This window comes from Lethenteron reissneri, chromosome 61 (genome assembly GCF_015708825.2).
Source record: "Lethenteron reissneri isolate LAM-NWPU_2019-01 chromosome 61, ASM1570882v1, whole genome shotgun sequence".
NCBI classification, from domain to species: domain Eukaryota; kingdom Metazoa; phylum Chordata; class Hyperoartia; order Petromyzontiformes; family Petromyzontidae; genus Lethenteron; species Lethenteron reissneri.
Window position 1 is genome coordinate 2,980,200 of NC_083839.1, and position 15,315 is coordinate 2,995,514.

The window sequence follows — 15,315 nt, forward strand, 5'->3', positions numbered from 1 at the left end:
ATAAAATCACTTTACCGACAAAACCAAGAATACGAATCCCTGCAGTCACGAAAGCTTTAAATCGAAAGAAATAATTCTCGTTCATGGCGTCAAAAAGAATTCGATTCAATGCGATGTCCCACCGTTTGCATCTGTGAAACTAAAATTCGATTATTTTATTTTACGAGGTAGGGCTCACTGAGCTACTATATAGCTGTTTTTTTCAGAAGCGACCTGGCCATCACAGATGACAGCTCAAGGAAGCGGCTTATCACGCGGGAATTTAAAAGCAGCCAAATATTCTAAACGCACGTTGATTATGAATGTGGAGGGAAAAACTGGAGGAATCGGGAGAAAAATCCACGCGACCGCAAGGAAAGCATGCGAAGTCTAAATGTACATGCATCAGAGTGGGAAAAGAAGCCACGACCTCCTCGATACCAGGCGAGGTAGTCAACATCTCCTGGCCACTGTGATAATGAGAGCGCGAGAGAGAGAGAGAGAGACACGCAAACTCCAAATAAACAGCAGGCGTCAGGGTTGGGATCTAACCCACGACGACCTCTTGTATACCAGGCGAGGTAGTTAACATCTCACCACGGTGAGAGAGAGATACACGCAAACTACAAATATACAGTTGGCGTCAGGGTCGGAATCGAACCCACGACGACCTCCTGTATACCAGGCAAGGTAGTTAACATCTCACCACGGAGAGAAAGAGACATGCAAACTTCAAGTAGACAACAGGCGTCAGGGTTGGGATCTAACCCACGGCGACCTCTTGTATACCTGGCGAGGTAGTTAACATCTCACCACGGTGAGAGAGAGATACACGCAAACTACAAATATACAGCAGCAGGCGTCAGGGTCGGGATCGAACCCACGACGACCTCCTGTATACCAGGCGAGGTAGTTAACATCTCACCACGGAAAGAAAGAGACACACAAACTTCAAGTAGACAACAGGCCTGAGGGTCGGGATCGAACCCACGACGACCTCCTGTATACCTGGCAAGGTACTTAACATCTCACCACGGAAAGAAAGAGACACGCAAACTTCAAGTAGACAACAGGCCTCAGGGTCGGGATCGAACCCACGACGACCTCCTGTATACCAGGCAAGGTACTTAACATCTCACCACGGAAAGAAAGAGACACGCAAACTTCAAGTAGACAACAGGCCTCAGGGTCGGGATCGAACCCACGACGACCTCCTGTATACCAGGCAAGGTAGTTAACATCTCACCACGGAGAGAAAGAGACACGCAAACTTCAAGTAGACAACAGGCGTCAGTGTTCGGGATCGAACCCACGACGACCTCCTGTATACCTGGCAATGTAGTTAACATCTCACCACGGAGAGAAAGAGACACGCAAACTTCAAGTAGACAACAGGCGTCAGTGTTCGGGATCGAACCCACGGGACCTCCTGTATACCTGGCGAGGTAGTTAACATCTCACCACGGAAAGAAAGAGACACGCAAACTTCAAGTAGACAACAGGCCTCAGGGTCGGGATCGAACCCACGACGACCTCCTGTATACCAGGCAAGGTAGTTAACATCTCACCACGGAGAGAAAGAGACACACAAACTTCAAGTAGACAACAGGCGTCAGTGTTCGGGATCGAACCCACGGGACCTCCTGTATACCTGGCGAGGTAGTTAACATCTCACCACGGAGAGAAAGAGACACGCAAACTTCAAGTAGACAGCAGGCGTCAGGGTTCGGGATCAAACCCACGACGACCTCCTGTATACCTGGCAAGGTAGTTAACATCTCACCACGGAGAGAAAGAGACACGCAAACTTCAAGTAGACAACAGGCGTCAGGGTTCGGGATCGAACCCACGACGACCTCCTGTATACCTGGCGAGGTAGTTAACATCTCACCACGGAGAGAAAGAGACACGCAAACTTCAAGTAGACAACAGGCGTCAGGGTTCGGGATCGAACCCACGGGACCTCCTGTATACCTGGCGAGGTAGTTAACATCTCACCACGGAGAGAAAGAGACACACAAACTTCAAGTAGACAACAGGCGTCAGTGTTCGGGATCGAACCCACGGGACCTCCTGTATACCTGGCGAGGTAGTTAACATCTCACCACGGAGAGAAAGAGACACGCAAACTTCAAGTAGACAGCAGGCGTCAGGGTTCGGGATCAAACCCACGACGACCTCCTGTATACCTGGCAAGGTAGTTAACATCTCACCACGGAGAGAAAGAGACACGCAAACTTCAAGTAGACAACAGGCGTCAGGGTTCGGGATCGAACCCACGACGACCTCCTGTATACCAGGCGAGGTAGTTAACACCTCGCCACTGCGGTTCTTCCGTGACACCACCTCTCACCGGATGCCTTCTGCCGACTCACCAGAGTTTCCCTCGAACGATAAACCTCTTGCGGGAACTTTCAACCCTCATCACAACAACACATGCGACGTTTGCGGAACCACGAGGAAGACGAGCGGGCGACTCGAATTCAAATTGCCGTGCAATTAAGATGCCGAGAGGTTTGCAATTTTGCGCGTGACTCACTGATGAACCGTGCCGCGCACATTACACCGAATTCATTATTGAGCAGAGTTGGGAAATAGAAGACTATGTTATGTTGAATAAAATGTTTATTTTTATTAGTTAGAAGGCTTGTTTACCCGGGAGAAGCGTCACCGAGTCTCAAGACTCATTTGCAGGAGGGTCCTGCCAAGGGTTTTCTCCGCAGAGGGAGGCTCCGTGCGTAAACACCAATCGAGTAAACATTGCGGCGACATTTTTTTATCACATTGGGATGTTTGGCTGGTAGCGGTTGCGTTACCGTGTGTTTGCGTGCGTGTGTTCTGTGTTCATTTCATTCAGTCAACCTCAGTCAGTCGACCCGTGGCACCTGCTGGGTCTGTGCCGTGACCTCCTGCCAACGGGCGTTCGACACTTCGCATGGCCTTAAAGTGCACCTAGCCTGGCACGAGCGCCGCGGTGACGTCACCGCTAACCTAGTGGGGAACGGCGGTTGCTGTTGATGTTTGTTTTATTTATCGATGTGAGGAAATTGGAGAACCCGGAGAAACCCGCATTGCAGAATAGGGGAGAGAGCGCACGTTCAAAGGCCCCCCAATTCGGGACTCGAACCCAGGTCCATATTGCTGCGAGGCGCGCGTGTTAACCAACAGCGCCAGCCTGCCGGTCAAATATTGGCACCTTTACTGCTTTACGCTTTTCCACACCGTCTGATTTTTAAAAAAAAATTCGTGACAAAATCGACCCAACGCGATGCTTTCTCAAGTTTTGCGGCTAATAATATTTTGTTCTCGGCGAAGTTCGCGAACGCGAAGATTTCCTGACCTGAGGCTTGCAGCGAATCGCGGCGAAATAAAAACAATTCTCGTGATTTATTTTATATTTTATTTCGCGTGGCCCAGACAGCCGGGCAAGCTCGGTGACAATCGGATCGACCGAGCCGGTGACGATGCAACAAAAGAAACCTGCAACGATTACAACAACAACAACAGCAGCCAAGACAATCAATTCGATGACAATTATCCACGGAGGAGGGGGGGGGGGGTAGCAAAATTTTCGTCGACGAAAAAAAACTAAATAACGTGAGAAGCGCGGCCAACACAACCAAAAAAAACCGCACGCACGCAACCCCCCCCGCCTTCCTGCTGGGCTATTTAAAAACCATATTCTTAGGTTTTTTCGGTAAAGTCACGTAGGTAAAAAATTAAAGTTAATAAAAGTTAAGTAAAATAAAAATCACGACGTTTCGGAGGCAACACAAGCTTCCGTCTTCAGGAGGAACCGTCACAGCACGATAGCTGTATCAAGTAAATGAGAGATTACAGGAGATACCACTTCACTTGATACAGCTCTCGTGGCTGTGACGGTTCCACCTGAAGACGGAAGCTTGTGTTGCCTCCGAAACGTCGTGATTTTTATTATTTTACTTTTATTAATTTAAAAATGTTTACCTACGTGACTTTACCGAAAAAAACCTAAGAATAGGAATCCTTGCAGTCACGAAAGCTTCTAATCTAGAATTATTTCAAAACCATTTTCACTTTGCGCGTAATGAGAGAGGACTTAAATCAAACTATTGCACGTCATTAGCGGTACGAATCTCTTCCCCCTCCCCCCTCCTCCCTCCTCCCTCCATCACCACGCCGATTAACGCGGCGAGACGCGCAGGGCGGAGGGGAAACGGCGCGAACTGTGGGGACGTCCACTACGTATGTTGATCTTCTTTCTCGCCGTACGGAGCCAACAATGCTGATCGGAGGTGCGGGCGGGAAGGATAACGAACTGTGGGTCTCTGTGTGAGTCTGTGGGTCTCTTTGTGAGTCTATGGGTATCTGTGTGAGTCTGTGTCTCTGTGTGAGTCTACGAGGCTCTGTGTGAGTGTGGGTCTCTGTGTGAGTCTGTGGGTCTCTGTGTGAGTCTGTGGGTCTCTGTGTGAGTCTACAAGGCTCTGTGTGAGTCTGTGGGTCTCTGTGTGAGTCTACAAGGCTCTGTGTGAGTGTGGGTCTCTGTGTGAGTCTACGAGGCTCTGTGTGAGTGTGGGTCTCTGTGTGAGTCTGTGGGTCTCTGTGTGAGTCTACGAGGCTCTGTATGAGTGTGGGTCTCTGTGTGAGTCTATGGGTCTCTGTGTGAGTCTGTGGGTCTCTGTGTGAGTCGATGAGTCTCTGTGTGAGTCTGTGGGTCTCTGTGTGAGTCTACAAGGCTCTGTGTGAGTCTGTGGGTCTCTGTTTGAGTCTATGGGTCTCTGTGTGAGTCTAAGAGGCTCTGTGTGAGTGTGGGTGGAGCTCTGTGTGAGTGTGGGTCTCTGTGTGAGTGTGGGTCTCTGTGTGAGTCTGTGGGTCTCTGTGTGAGTCTGTGGGTCTCTGTGTGAGTCTACAAGGCTCTGTGTGAGTCTGTGGGTCTCTGTTTGAGTCTATGGGTCTCTGTGTGAGTCTAAGAGGCTCTGTGTGAGTGTGGGTCTCTGTGTGAGTGTGGGTCTCTGTGTGAGTGTGGGTCTCTGTGTGAGTCTGTGGGTCTCTGTGTGAGTCTGTGGGTTTATGTGTGAGTCTATGGGTCTCTGTGTGAGTCGATGGGTCTATGTGTGAGTCTACGAGGCTCTGTGTGAGTGTGGTCTCTGTGTGAGTCTATGGGTCACTGTGTGAGTCTGTGGGTTTCTGTGTGAGTCTATGGGTCTCTGTGTGAGTCTATGGGTCTCTGTGTGAGTCTATGGGTTTATGTGTGAGTCTATGGGTCTCTGTGTGAGTCTGTGGGTCTCTGTGTGAGTCTATGGGTCTCTGTGTGAGTCTGTGGGTCTTTGTGTGAGTCTATGGGTCTCTGTGTGAGTCTCTGTGTCTGTGTGAGTCTATGGGTTTCTGTGTGAGTCTATGGGTCTCTGTGTGACTCTGTGGGTCTCTGTGTGAATCTATGGGTCTATGTGTGAGTCTATGGGGCTATGTGTGAGTCTATGGGTCTCTGTGTGAATCTATGGGTCTATGTGTGAGTCTATGGGGCTATGTGTGAGTATATGGGTCTCTGTGTGAGTCTGTGGGTCTCTGTGTGAGTCTGTGGGTCTCTGTGTGAGTATGTGGGTCTCTGTGTGAGTTTATGGGTCTCTGTGTGAGTCTATGGGTCTCTGTTTGAGTGTATGGGTCTCTGTGTAAGTCGATGGGTCTATGTGTCTGTGTGAGTCTGTGGGTCTCTGTGTGAGTCTATGGGTCTCTGTGTGAGTCTATGGATCTCTGTGTGAGTCTATTGGTCTATGTGTGAGTCTATGGGTCTCTGTGTGAGTCTGTGGGTCTCTGTGTGAGTCTATGGGTCTCTGTGTGAGTCTATAGGTCTCCGTGTGAGTCTATGGGTCTCTGTGTGAGTCTATAGGTCTCCGTGTGAGTCTATGGGTCTCTGTGTGAGTATATGGGTCTCTGTGTGAGTCTATGGGTCTCTGTGTGAGTCTTCGGGTGTCTGTGTGAGTCTATGGCTCTCTGTGTGAGTCTATGTGTGTATGTTGAACTTCCTTCGCGTCATACGTAGCCAACCGTGCTAATCGGAGGTGCAGGGGGAGGACAACAAACTAAACACACCCAAAAAAGCAGTTAAAAAGAAATGAGTTTTCAATCGAGATTTTAAAATTCGTAGCTCATGTGGCTGCCTAATATCGTAAAGAAGAGACCCTGACGTCTTACAATCCCACACCGCTCTCTCACAATCCCACACCGCTGACTTACAATCCCACACCGCTCACAATCCCACACCGCTCACAATCCCTGCTGCCTCACAATCCCACACCGCTCACAATCCCTGCTGCCTCACAATCCCACACCGCTCACAATCTCACACCGCCGCCTCACAATCCCTGCTGACTCACAATCCCACACCGCTCTCAATCCCACACCGCTGACTTACAATCCCACACCTCTCACAATCCCACACCGCTCTCAATCCCACACCGCTGACTCACAATCCCACACCTTTCACAATCTCACACCGCCGCCTCACAATCCCTGCTGACTCACAATCCCACACCGCTCACAATCCCTCACCGCTCTCTCACAATCCCACACCGCTCACAATCCCTCACCGCTCTCTCACAATCCCACACCACTCACAATCCCACACCACTCACAATCCCACACCGCTCACAATCCCACACCGCTCACAATCCCTCACCGCTCACAATCCCACACCACTCACAATCCCACACCACTCACAATCCCACACCGCTCTCTCACAATCCCACACCGCTCACAATCCCACACCACTCACAATCCCACACCACTCACAATCCCACACCACTCACAATCCCACACCGCTCTCTCACAATCCCACACCGCTCACAATCCCACACCGCTCACAATCCCTCACCGCTCTCTCACAATCCCACACCGCTCACAATCCCACACCACTCACAATCCCACACCGCTCACAATCCCACACCGCTCTCTCACAATCCCACGCCACTCACAATCCCACACCGCTCACAATCCCACACCACTCACAATCCCACACCACTCTCTCACAATCCCACACCACTCACAATCCCACACCACTCTCTCACAATCCCACACCGCTCACAATCCCACGCCACTCACAATCCCACACCGCTCACAATCCCACACCACTCACAATCCCACACCACTCTCTCACAATCCCACACCACTCACAATCCCACACCACTCTCTCACAATCCCACACCACTCACAATCCCACACCACTCTCTCACAATCCCACACCGCTCACAATCCCACACCACTCACAATCCCACACCGCTCTCTCACAATCCCACACCACTCACAATCCCACACCGCTCTCTCACAATCCCACACCGCTCACAATCCCACACCACTCACAATCCCACACCGCTCTCTCACAATCCCACACCGCTCACAATCCCACACCACTCACAATCCCACACCACTCTCTCACAATCCCACACCGCTCACAATCCCACACCACTCACAATCCCACACCACTCTCTCACAATCCCACACCACTCACAATCCCACACCACTCACAATCCCACACCGCTCTCTCACAATCCCACACCGCTCACAATCCCACACCGCTCTCTCACAATCCCACACCGCTCACAATCCCACACCGCTCTCTCACAATCCCACACCGCTCACAATCCCACACCACTCACAATCCCACACCACTCTCTCACAATCCCACACCGCTCACAATCCCACGCCACTCACAATCCCACACCACTCACAATCCCACACCACTCTCTCACAATCCCACACCACTCACAATCCCACACCACTCTCTCACAATCCCACACCACTCACAATCCCACACCACTCTCTCACAATCCCACACCACTCACAATCCCACACCGCTCTCTCACAATCCCACACCACTCACAATCCCACACCACTCACAATCCCACACCGCTCTCTCACAATCCCACACCGCTCACAATCCCACACCGCTCTCTCACAATCCCACACCGCTCACAATCCCACACCACTCACAATCCCACACCGCTCTCTCACAATCCCACGCCGCTCACAATCCCACACCACTCACAATCCCACACCACTCACAATCCCACACCGCTCACAATCCCACACCGCTCACAATCCCACACCACTCACAATCCCACACCACTCACAATCCCACACCACTCACAATCCCACACCGCTCACAATCCCACACCGCTCACAATCCCACACCACTCACAATCCCACACCACTCACAATCCCTAACCGCTCACAAGCCCACACCGCTCACAATCCCACACCGCTCACAATCCCACACCGCTCACAATCCCTAACCGCTCACAAGCCCACACCGCTCTCTCACAATCCCACACCGCTCACAATCCCACACCGCTCACAATCCCTAACCGCTCACAAGCCCACACCGCTCTCTCACAATCCCACACCGCTCACAATCCCACACCACTCACAATCCCACACCACTCACAATCCCACACCACTCACAATCCCACACCGCTCACAATCCCACACCGCTCACAATCCCACACCGCTCACAATCCCACACCACTCACAATCCCACACCACTCACAATCCCACACCGCTCACAATCCCACACCGCTCTCTCACAATCCCACACCGCTCTCTCACAAGCCCACACCACTCACAATCCCACACCGCTCACAATCCCACACCACTCACAATCCCACACCACTCACAATCCCACACCGCTCTCTCACAAGCCCACACCACTCACAATCCCACACCACTCACAATCCCACACCACTCTCTCACAATCCCACACCGCTCTCTCACAATCCCACACCACTCACAATCCCACACCGCTCTCTCACAAGCCCACACCACTCACAATCCCACACCGCTCTCTCACAATCCCACACCGCTCTCTCACAATCCCACACCGCTCTCTCACAATCCCACACCACTCACAATCCCACACCACTCTCTCACAATCCCACACCACTCACAATCCCACACCACTCACAATCCCACACCACTCTCTCACAAGCCCACACCACTCACAATCCCACACCACTCACAATCCCACACCGCTCTCTCACAATCCCACACCGCTCTCTCACAATCCCACACCACTCACAATCCCACACCGCTCTCTCACAATCCCACACCGCTCTCTCACAATCCCACACCACTCACAATCCCACACCGCTCACAATCCCACACCGCTCTCTCACAATCCCACACTGCTCTCTCACAATCCCACACCGCTCACAATCCCACACCACTCACAATCCCACACCACTCACAATCCCACACCACTCACAATCCCACACCGCTCTCTCACAATCCCACACCGCTCTCTCACAATCCCACGCCGCTCACAATCCCACACCGCTCTCTCACAATCCCACACCACTCACAATCCCACACCGCTCTCTCACAATCCCACACCACTCACAATCCCACACCGCTCTCTCACAATCCCACACCGCTCACAATCCCACACCGCTCTCTCACAATCCCACACCGCTCACAATCCCACACCGCTCTCTCACAATCCCTGCTGACTCACAATCCCACCCCTCTCACAATCCCACACCGCTCTCTCACAATCCCTGCTGACTCACAATCCCACCCCTCTCACAATCCCACACCGCTCTCTCACAATCCCTGCTGACTCACAATCCCTGCTGACTCACAATCCCACCCCTCTCACAATCCCACACCCGGCTGCCTCACCGGGATGGGGCCTCTCCCCTGGCACGGCCAGCAGCTTGGCCTCCGTGATGTCCTTGAAGGAGGCAAGGAAGAGCACCACCTCCCGTTTCTCATTCTTGATGGGGACGATATCGAGCAGACACCAGAACGTCGACCCTGCGGGTGACAGAACGCGGCCAACGCGCAGTGCCGGATGAAGCAAAGTTGCGGGGCCTCTAGCATGTGATGTTATCAAGGGGCCTAAACTATGTAAAAAATAAAACACAATTTTTTTTACTTGCATAGTAAAGTAATTGTAATTTTTCACTTGCTATACAGCCAGATAATACGACAGATCGCTAACCTTAAACACCCGGTCGTTCATTAAAAGTCGAAGGCAGTGTAGTACTATAGTAATAGAGCAAGTGCAGAATCACTGAACCGGAATTGATAGCTTGAAAGCATTTAGCGCGGGGCCTTTGAAAGAGCGGGACCCGTAGCTACTACATATGTAGCTACTACTACATATGTAGTAGTATGTACATATGTACATACTACTACATATGTAGGAGCTACTACATGTGTAGCCACTACATATGTAGCTACTTGTGCTGCTAGAATAATCCGGCACTGCCAACGCGAACATAAAAACAGATAGAGGTGCAGCCCTGCAATTGCTTGTTTACGCCGCTGCTGGTGGGGAGGAGGGGTGGGGGCTCCACTCCAATAACCCCCCCCCAAAGATCTCCTCCCCGCTGCCATAATTCTCAGCGGAAGTCGGATGTACCCACACTTTACCCCACCTCACTGGACCTGCCGATCCACTGACTGCAGTGTAATCCATTTATTAAATCTTTTATATTAAGTTCGCATGCTTGCTTGCTTGCTTGCGTGCTTGCTTGCTTGCTTACGACCGTGCAAATCTTTCGGTCGTTTTTTTAACCCACTTCCCGTGATCCAATCGAGCTGACATGTTCCACACAGACTCGTTGTGCCAGACAATTAATGTTCGTGAAAAAAAATTCCCAAAATTTTACACTTTTTAGGCAAAAAAAAATATTTTACATATATTCAAATAGAACTCATTCATGGCTTTGGCTGAACGTCACAGTGTAAGAGCCCAGAGCGTAACCCCTCCACAGGCCGTGGTGGAGTAGCGCAGTTGGTAGCGCCCTCGCTTCCCATGCCAAAGGTCGCGGGATCGATCCCCGCGTCCTCCACAGGCGAATACATTTTTAAATCCTTTATATTAAGTTCGCTGCCACGCATATAAAGGATTTATAGTGAAAAACTTTGTTTTTACGGGTTATACTTATAGCGCTGTTCATCTCCGCACGCATCTGTGTGTGTATCTCTGTGTATGGTATGCATCTCGGTGTGTGTCTGTGCGTGTATCTGTGGCTAAAGCACATCAAGTTGGCACAGTAGGGGGCACAGATGGTGCATCAGCCACTCATCTCGGTCATCGCAGTCAGTCGACCCGTGGCAACCTACTGGGTCTGCCCCGTGACCTCCTGCCAGCGGGCGTTCGACACTTCACGTGGCAGCCTCAAGGTGCACATAGCCTGGCACAAGCGTCGTGGTGACGTCACCGCCACTTAGTGGCGAATGTCGGTTGTTGTTATTGTTGTTATCTGTGTGTGTGTATTTGCGTGTGAGACTGCTAAGCAGACTCCGGTGGTTTATATTGATAATGAAGGTTTTATTGGGTTAGATCGCGTCAATATGAATGCGTCATTAACCCCCCGCCACCACACGACAGAGACATTTAATAAGGGGTTTGTCACGTGAACAAAATGTGCCAATTAGTTACTACATCAGCACACCGGTGTGTTAGAGAGTAAACCCACGATCATTTACAATTTGAGTACGACATTTCGCCGGTGATTGCAGCCAGCTTCATTCGGCGATTTAACAGATATTGTGAAGACGTCTTGGCTATGTTAACTTAACTATTTAAAATCCTTTATATTAAGTTCGCTTGCTTGCTTGCTTGCGTGCTTGCGTGCTTGCTTGCTTACGACCGTGCAAATCTTTCGGTCGTTTTTTAACCCACTTCCCGTGATCCAATCGAGCTGACATTTTGCACACAGACTCGTTGTGCGTGACAATTAATGTTCGTGAATTTTTTCCAAAATTTTACACTGTTTAGGGAAAACAAATGAAATATTTAATTACCAATTGCTTAATACTGGCAGACAATCATCTGACCCATAGGTGGCAGCCATCTCAAGCCAGAGGACGAGAGGACTCTAAGCGCCCGTTTCATGATGACGCAAATGTTGACTAACCACATGGCATGAAATCCCTGCCCCCAAGCTGTACATTGGAGACTATTTATAGAGCAGTTAAATTGAAGCCGCCAGGTTCTTGAAAGTGGTAAAACGGGTCAACGCTAGTGCCCTCGGGAATATACCGGGCATGTCAAGAGGTGATCTTTCATTTTTAAATCCTTTATATTAACTTCACTTGCTTGCTTGCTTGCTTACTCAAGAAAAACAGAAATGAATAATAAAATGAAACCGATGCCACGCATATAAAGGATTTATAGTGAAAAACTTAGTTTTTACGGGTTAATTTTTATTTAAATCCTTTATATTAAGTTCACTTGCTTGCTTGCTTGCGTGCTTACGACCGTGCAAATCTTTCGGTTGTTTTTTAACCCACTTCCCGTGATCCAATCGAGCTGACATTTTGCACACATACGCGTTGTGCCTGACAATTTCTTTTCGTGAAAATTTTTTTCCCAAAATGTTACACTTTTTAGGTACATTTTTTTTATATTTAATTACCAATTGCTTAATGGTGGCAGGCAATCATCTGACGCATAGGTGGCAGCCATCTCAAGCCAGAGGACGAGAGGACTCTAGCCGCCCGTTTCAAAGACCAATGTGGGCTGGGTTGTGGCCCATTGAACACGCATATAAAGGATTTATAGTGAAAAACTTTGTTTTTACGGGTTAATTTTTTTAATTTGAGCAGGTAAGGTCCACTAAGCTATATAGCTCATTTTCAGAAGCGACCCGGCCACAAATGATAGCTCAACGAAGTGGAAATTGATTGCAGCTAAATACTTTAAACGCGTGTTTCTAAATATTGGTGGGAAAAACCGGAGGACCTGGAGAAAAATCCACGCGATCACGGGGAGAGAGAGACACACACAAACTCCAAGTAGTATACAGCAGGCATCAGGGTCGGGATCGAACCCACGACGACCTCCCGTATACCAGTGAACATCTCAGCACAATTGCAAGGCTGGTAAAACAAAAACAACGAAAGAAACATTCATCAAGAATTACTCTTTGGTTCTTTCGGTAAAGTCACGTATAAAGAGAAAATAATAAATTAAATAATAGCATACGATGTTTCGATTGCAACACAAGCAATCATCATCAGGTACGAATGCAAGAGGAAACAAACCTAGCAAACTTGGAAATATAATGCGATACAACACAGAGAGTCGGCTAACATAACAGTCAACATCCTACCTGGTTGATTACGTTCTTCCAAAGATTGCTAAATTTGAGAGAGAGGCAAAACACAGACACGGAGACACACAGACAGACACATAAGCAGAGAGAGAGACAACACAGAGACACACAGAGAGAGACACATACATAGACACACAGAGAGAGATATACAGAGACAAACAGAGAGAGACACACACATAGACACACAGAGAGAGAAAACACAGAGACACACAGAGAGACACACACGGAGACACATAAGCAGAGAGAGACAACACAGAGACAAACAGAGCGAGAGGCACATAGACCCACAGACAGACACATAAGCAGAGAGAAAGACAACACAGAGACACACACAGAGAGAGACACACACATAGGCACACAGAGAAATAACGCCTCTGTGTCGAGGCCTTAAATAGAGAGAGAGAGGGGGCCTTCAAGGAGCAGTGGGCGATGGAGGAGGCCGTGTGCTCGTTGGCAGATGACGGGGAGCTCTGCATGTTGATATGAGCTACCCGTCGGAGGCCGTCCGACTGCGAGAAGGGCTGCGTGCAGAACGAGAGAGAGCGAGAGAGTGAGAGAGTGAGCGACAGAGTGACCGAGAGAGAGAGTGAGAGAGTGAGCGAGAGAGTGAGAGAGTGACCGAGAGAGTGAGCGAGAGAGTGAACGAGAGAGTGACCGAGAGAGAGTGAGCGGAGAGTGACTGAGAGAGAGCGAGAGAGTGAACGAGAGAGTGAGCGAGAGAGTGAACGAAAGAATGAGCGAGAGAGTGACCGAGAGAGTGACCGAGAGAGTGAGCGAGAGAGTGAACGAAAGAGTGAGCGAGAGAGTGACCGAGAGAGTGACCGAGAGAGTGAGCGAGAGAGTGAGCGAGAGGTGGGGGTTTACATAAGGCAAAATTAAAAAGAAATGTAAATTTAATAAAAAAAAATTACGAAATGATGAACGAAGCAAAGTGCCGAATACACCGAGCATTTCTTGTTTCCTCTGATCGTAAAAAAAGAGAGAGATGGCGGCGGGGGGTGGGGGGGGGTAGATAAATTATTCATCGAGAAGAAACATTCATTAAAACAAAGCTCACGCTACGGAGGTATTCCACCGCCACACAGCCACACGCCGTCCGCTCACCGTCCTTCTTGTAGAAGAGCATCTCGGCCTTGGTCTCTCGCTGCTCCATCAACCCCTTCTGGATGAGGCCCGCGGCGTATTCCGCCGTCTGTGGGCCGTGCAGGAAGCGGCAAGCGCAGCCTCGCTGCATCACCTCGGTGCGAGAGAAGCCGCTGAGCTCGCAGAATCCGTCCGAGCAGTACACGATGGGGTACTCGCGCGGGACCTGCGCGTTGCCCAGCACGAAGTTGCTGTCTGTAGGGCCAGCGGGGGGGTGGGGGTGGGGGGCAAGGTGGGAAGGGGGTTGGAGCAAACGGAGGCCCAAGAAAGAGAAAGTGACCACATTTTCTTTCTCCAAATTTTGTATAATTGTTTTACCAATTTTTTTATATTTTCTTGGTTCTTTCGGTAAAGTCACGTAGAAGGGAAATAAAAAAATAAAAAAATAAAACATGTAATTTGTTGAAGAAATAATTAAAATAAAACATGTTTTATTTTCATTATTTTATTATTTCCATTCTACGTGACTTTACCGAAAGAACCAAGAAGATGAATCCCTGCAGTCACGAAAGCTTTAAATCGAAACGTATATTTGTAAAAAAATAAAAATCTAAGTTTTACAACTTTATTTCTTTCATTTTCGAAATGCTTGTACATTTGTTTACATTAAAAAGGTACACATTTGAATTTTAAAAAATTCTAATTTTTTGGCAATTTTTCCCATTTGTTGAAAAATGTTGGCAATTTTGTACATGTGTTTACGTTTTTTTGTTTACCAGGTAAGGCTGAAACCTTTAAATTTTACTCCAGTTCAATGCCATGCACACAACACTCATTATATTTCGATTTTAAGCTTTCGTGACTGCAGGGATTCATCTTCTTGGTTTTTTCGGTAAAGTCACGTAGAAGGGAAGTAATAAAATAATTAAAATAATTATTTTATTACGTTTTATTTTTATTATTTTATTACTTCCCTTCTACGTGACTTTACCGAAAAAAACAAGAAGATGAACACTCATTATACAAAGGCAATTGGCCGCAACATCCCAAGGCAGAAGCTTCCTGAGTCTTCATACTCAGTGTGGATTTCCTGTATGAATTCATGAATAATATCCCTCTCTCTCTCTGCCTCTCTCAAGTTCTTTCCTCAATG

The 15,315-nt window shown here is 49.0% G+C and overlaps 1 protein-coding gene across 1 annotated transcript in view; it reads right to left on the reverse strand.

Annotated features, from left to right (window-relative positions):
- Positions 1-14,328, reverse strand: part of LOC133358245 (potassium voltage-gated channel subfamily H member 8-like) — a 77,663-nt gene extending 63,335 nt beyond the window's left edge. The window contains exons 1-2 of the mRNA XM_061576487.1: positions 14,184-14,328; positions 9,631-9,765 (exon numbers count right to left, since the gene is read on the reverse strand). Of these exons, the coding sequence (XP_061432471.1) occupies positions 9,631-9,765; positions 14,184-14,313 (265 nt within the window). The 5' untranslated portion in view covers positions 14,314-14,328. The remainder of the gene's footprint in view (positions 1-9,630; positions 9,766-14,183) is intronic.
- Positions 14,329-15,315: the final 987 nt, after the last annotated feature.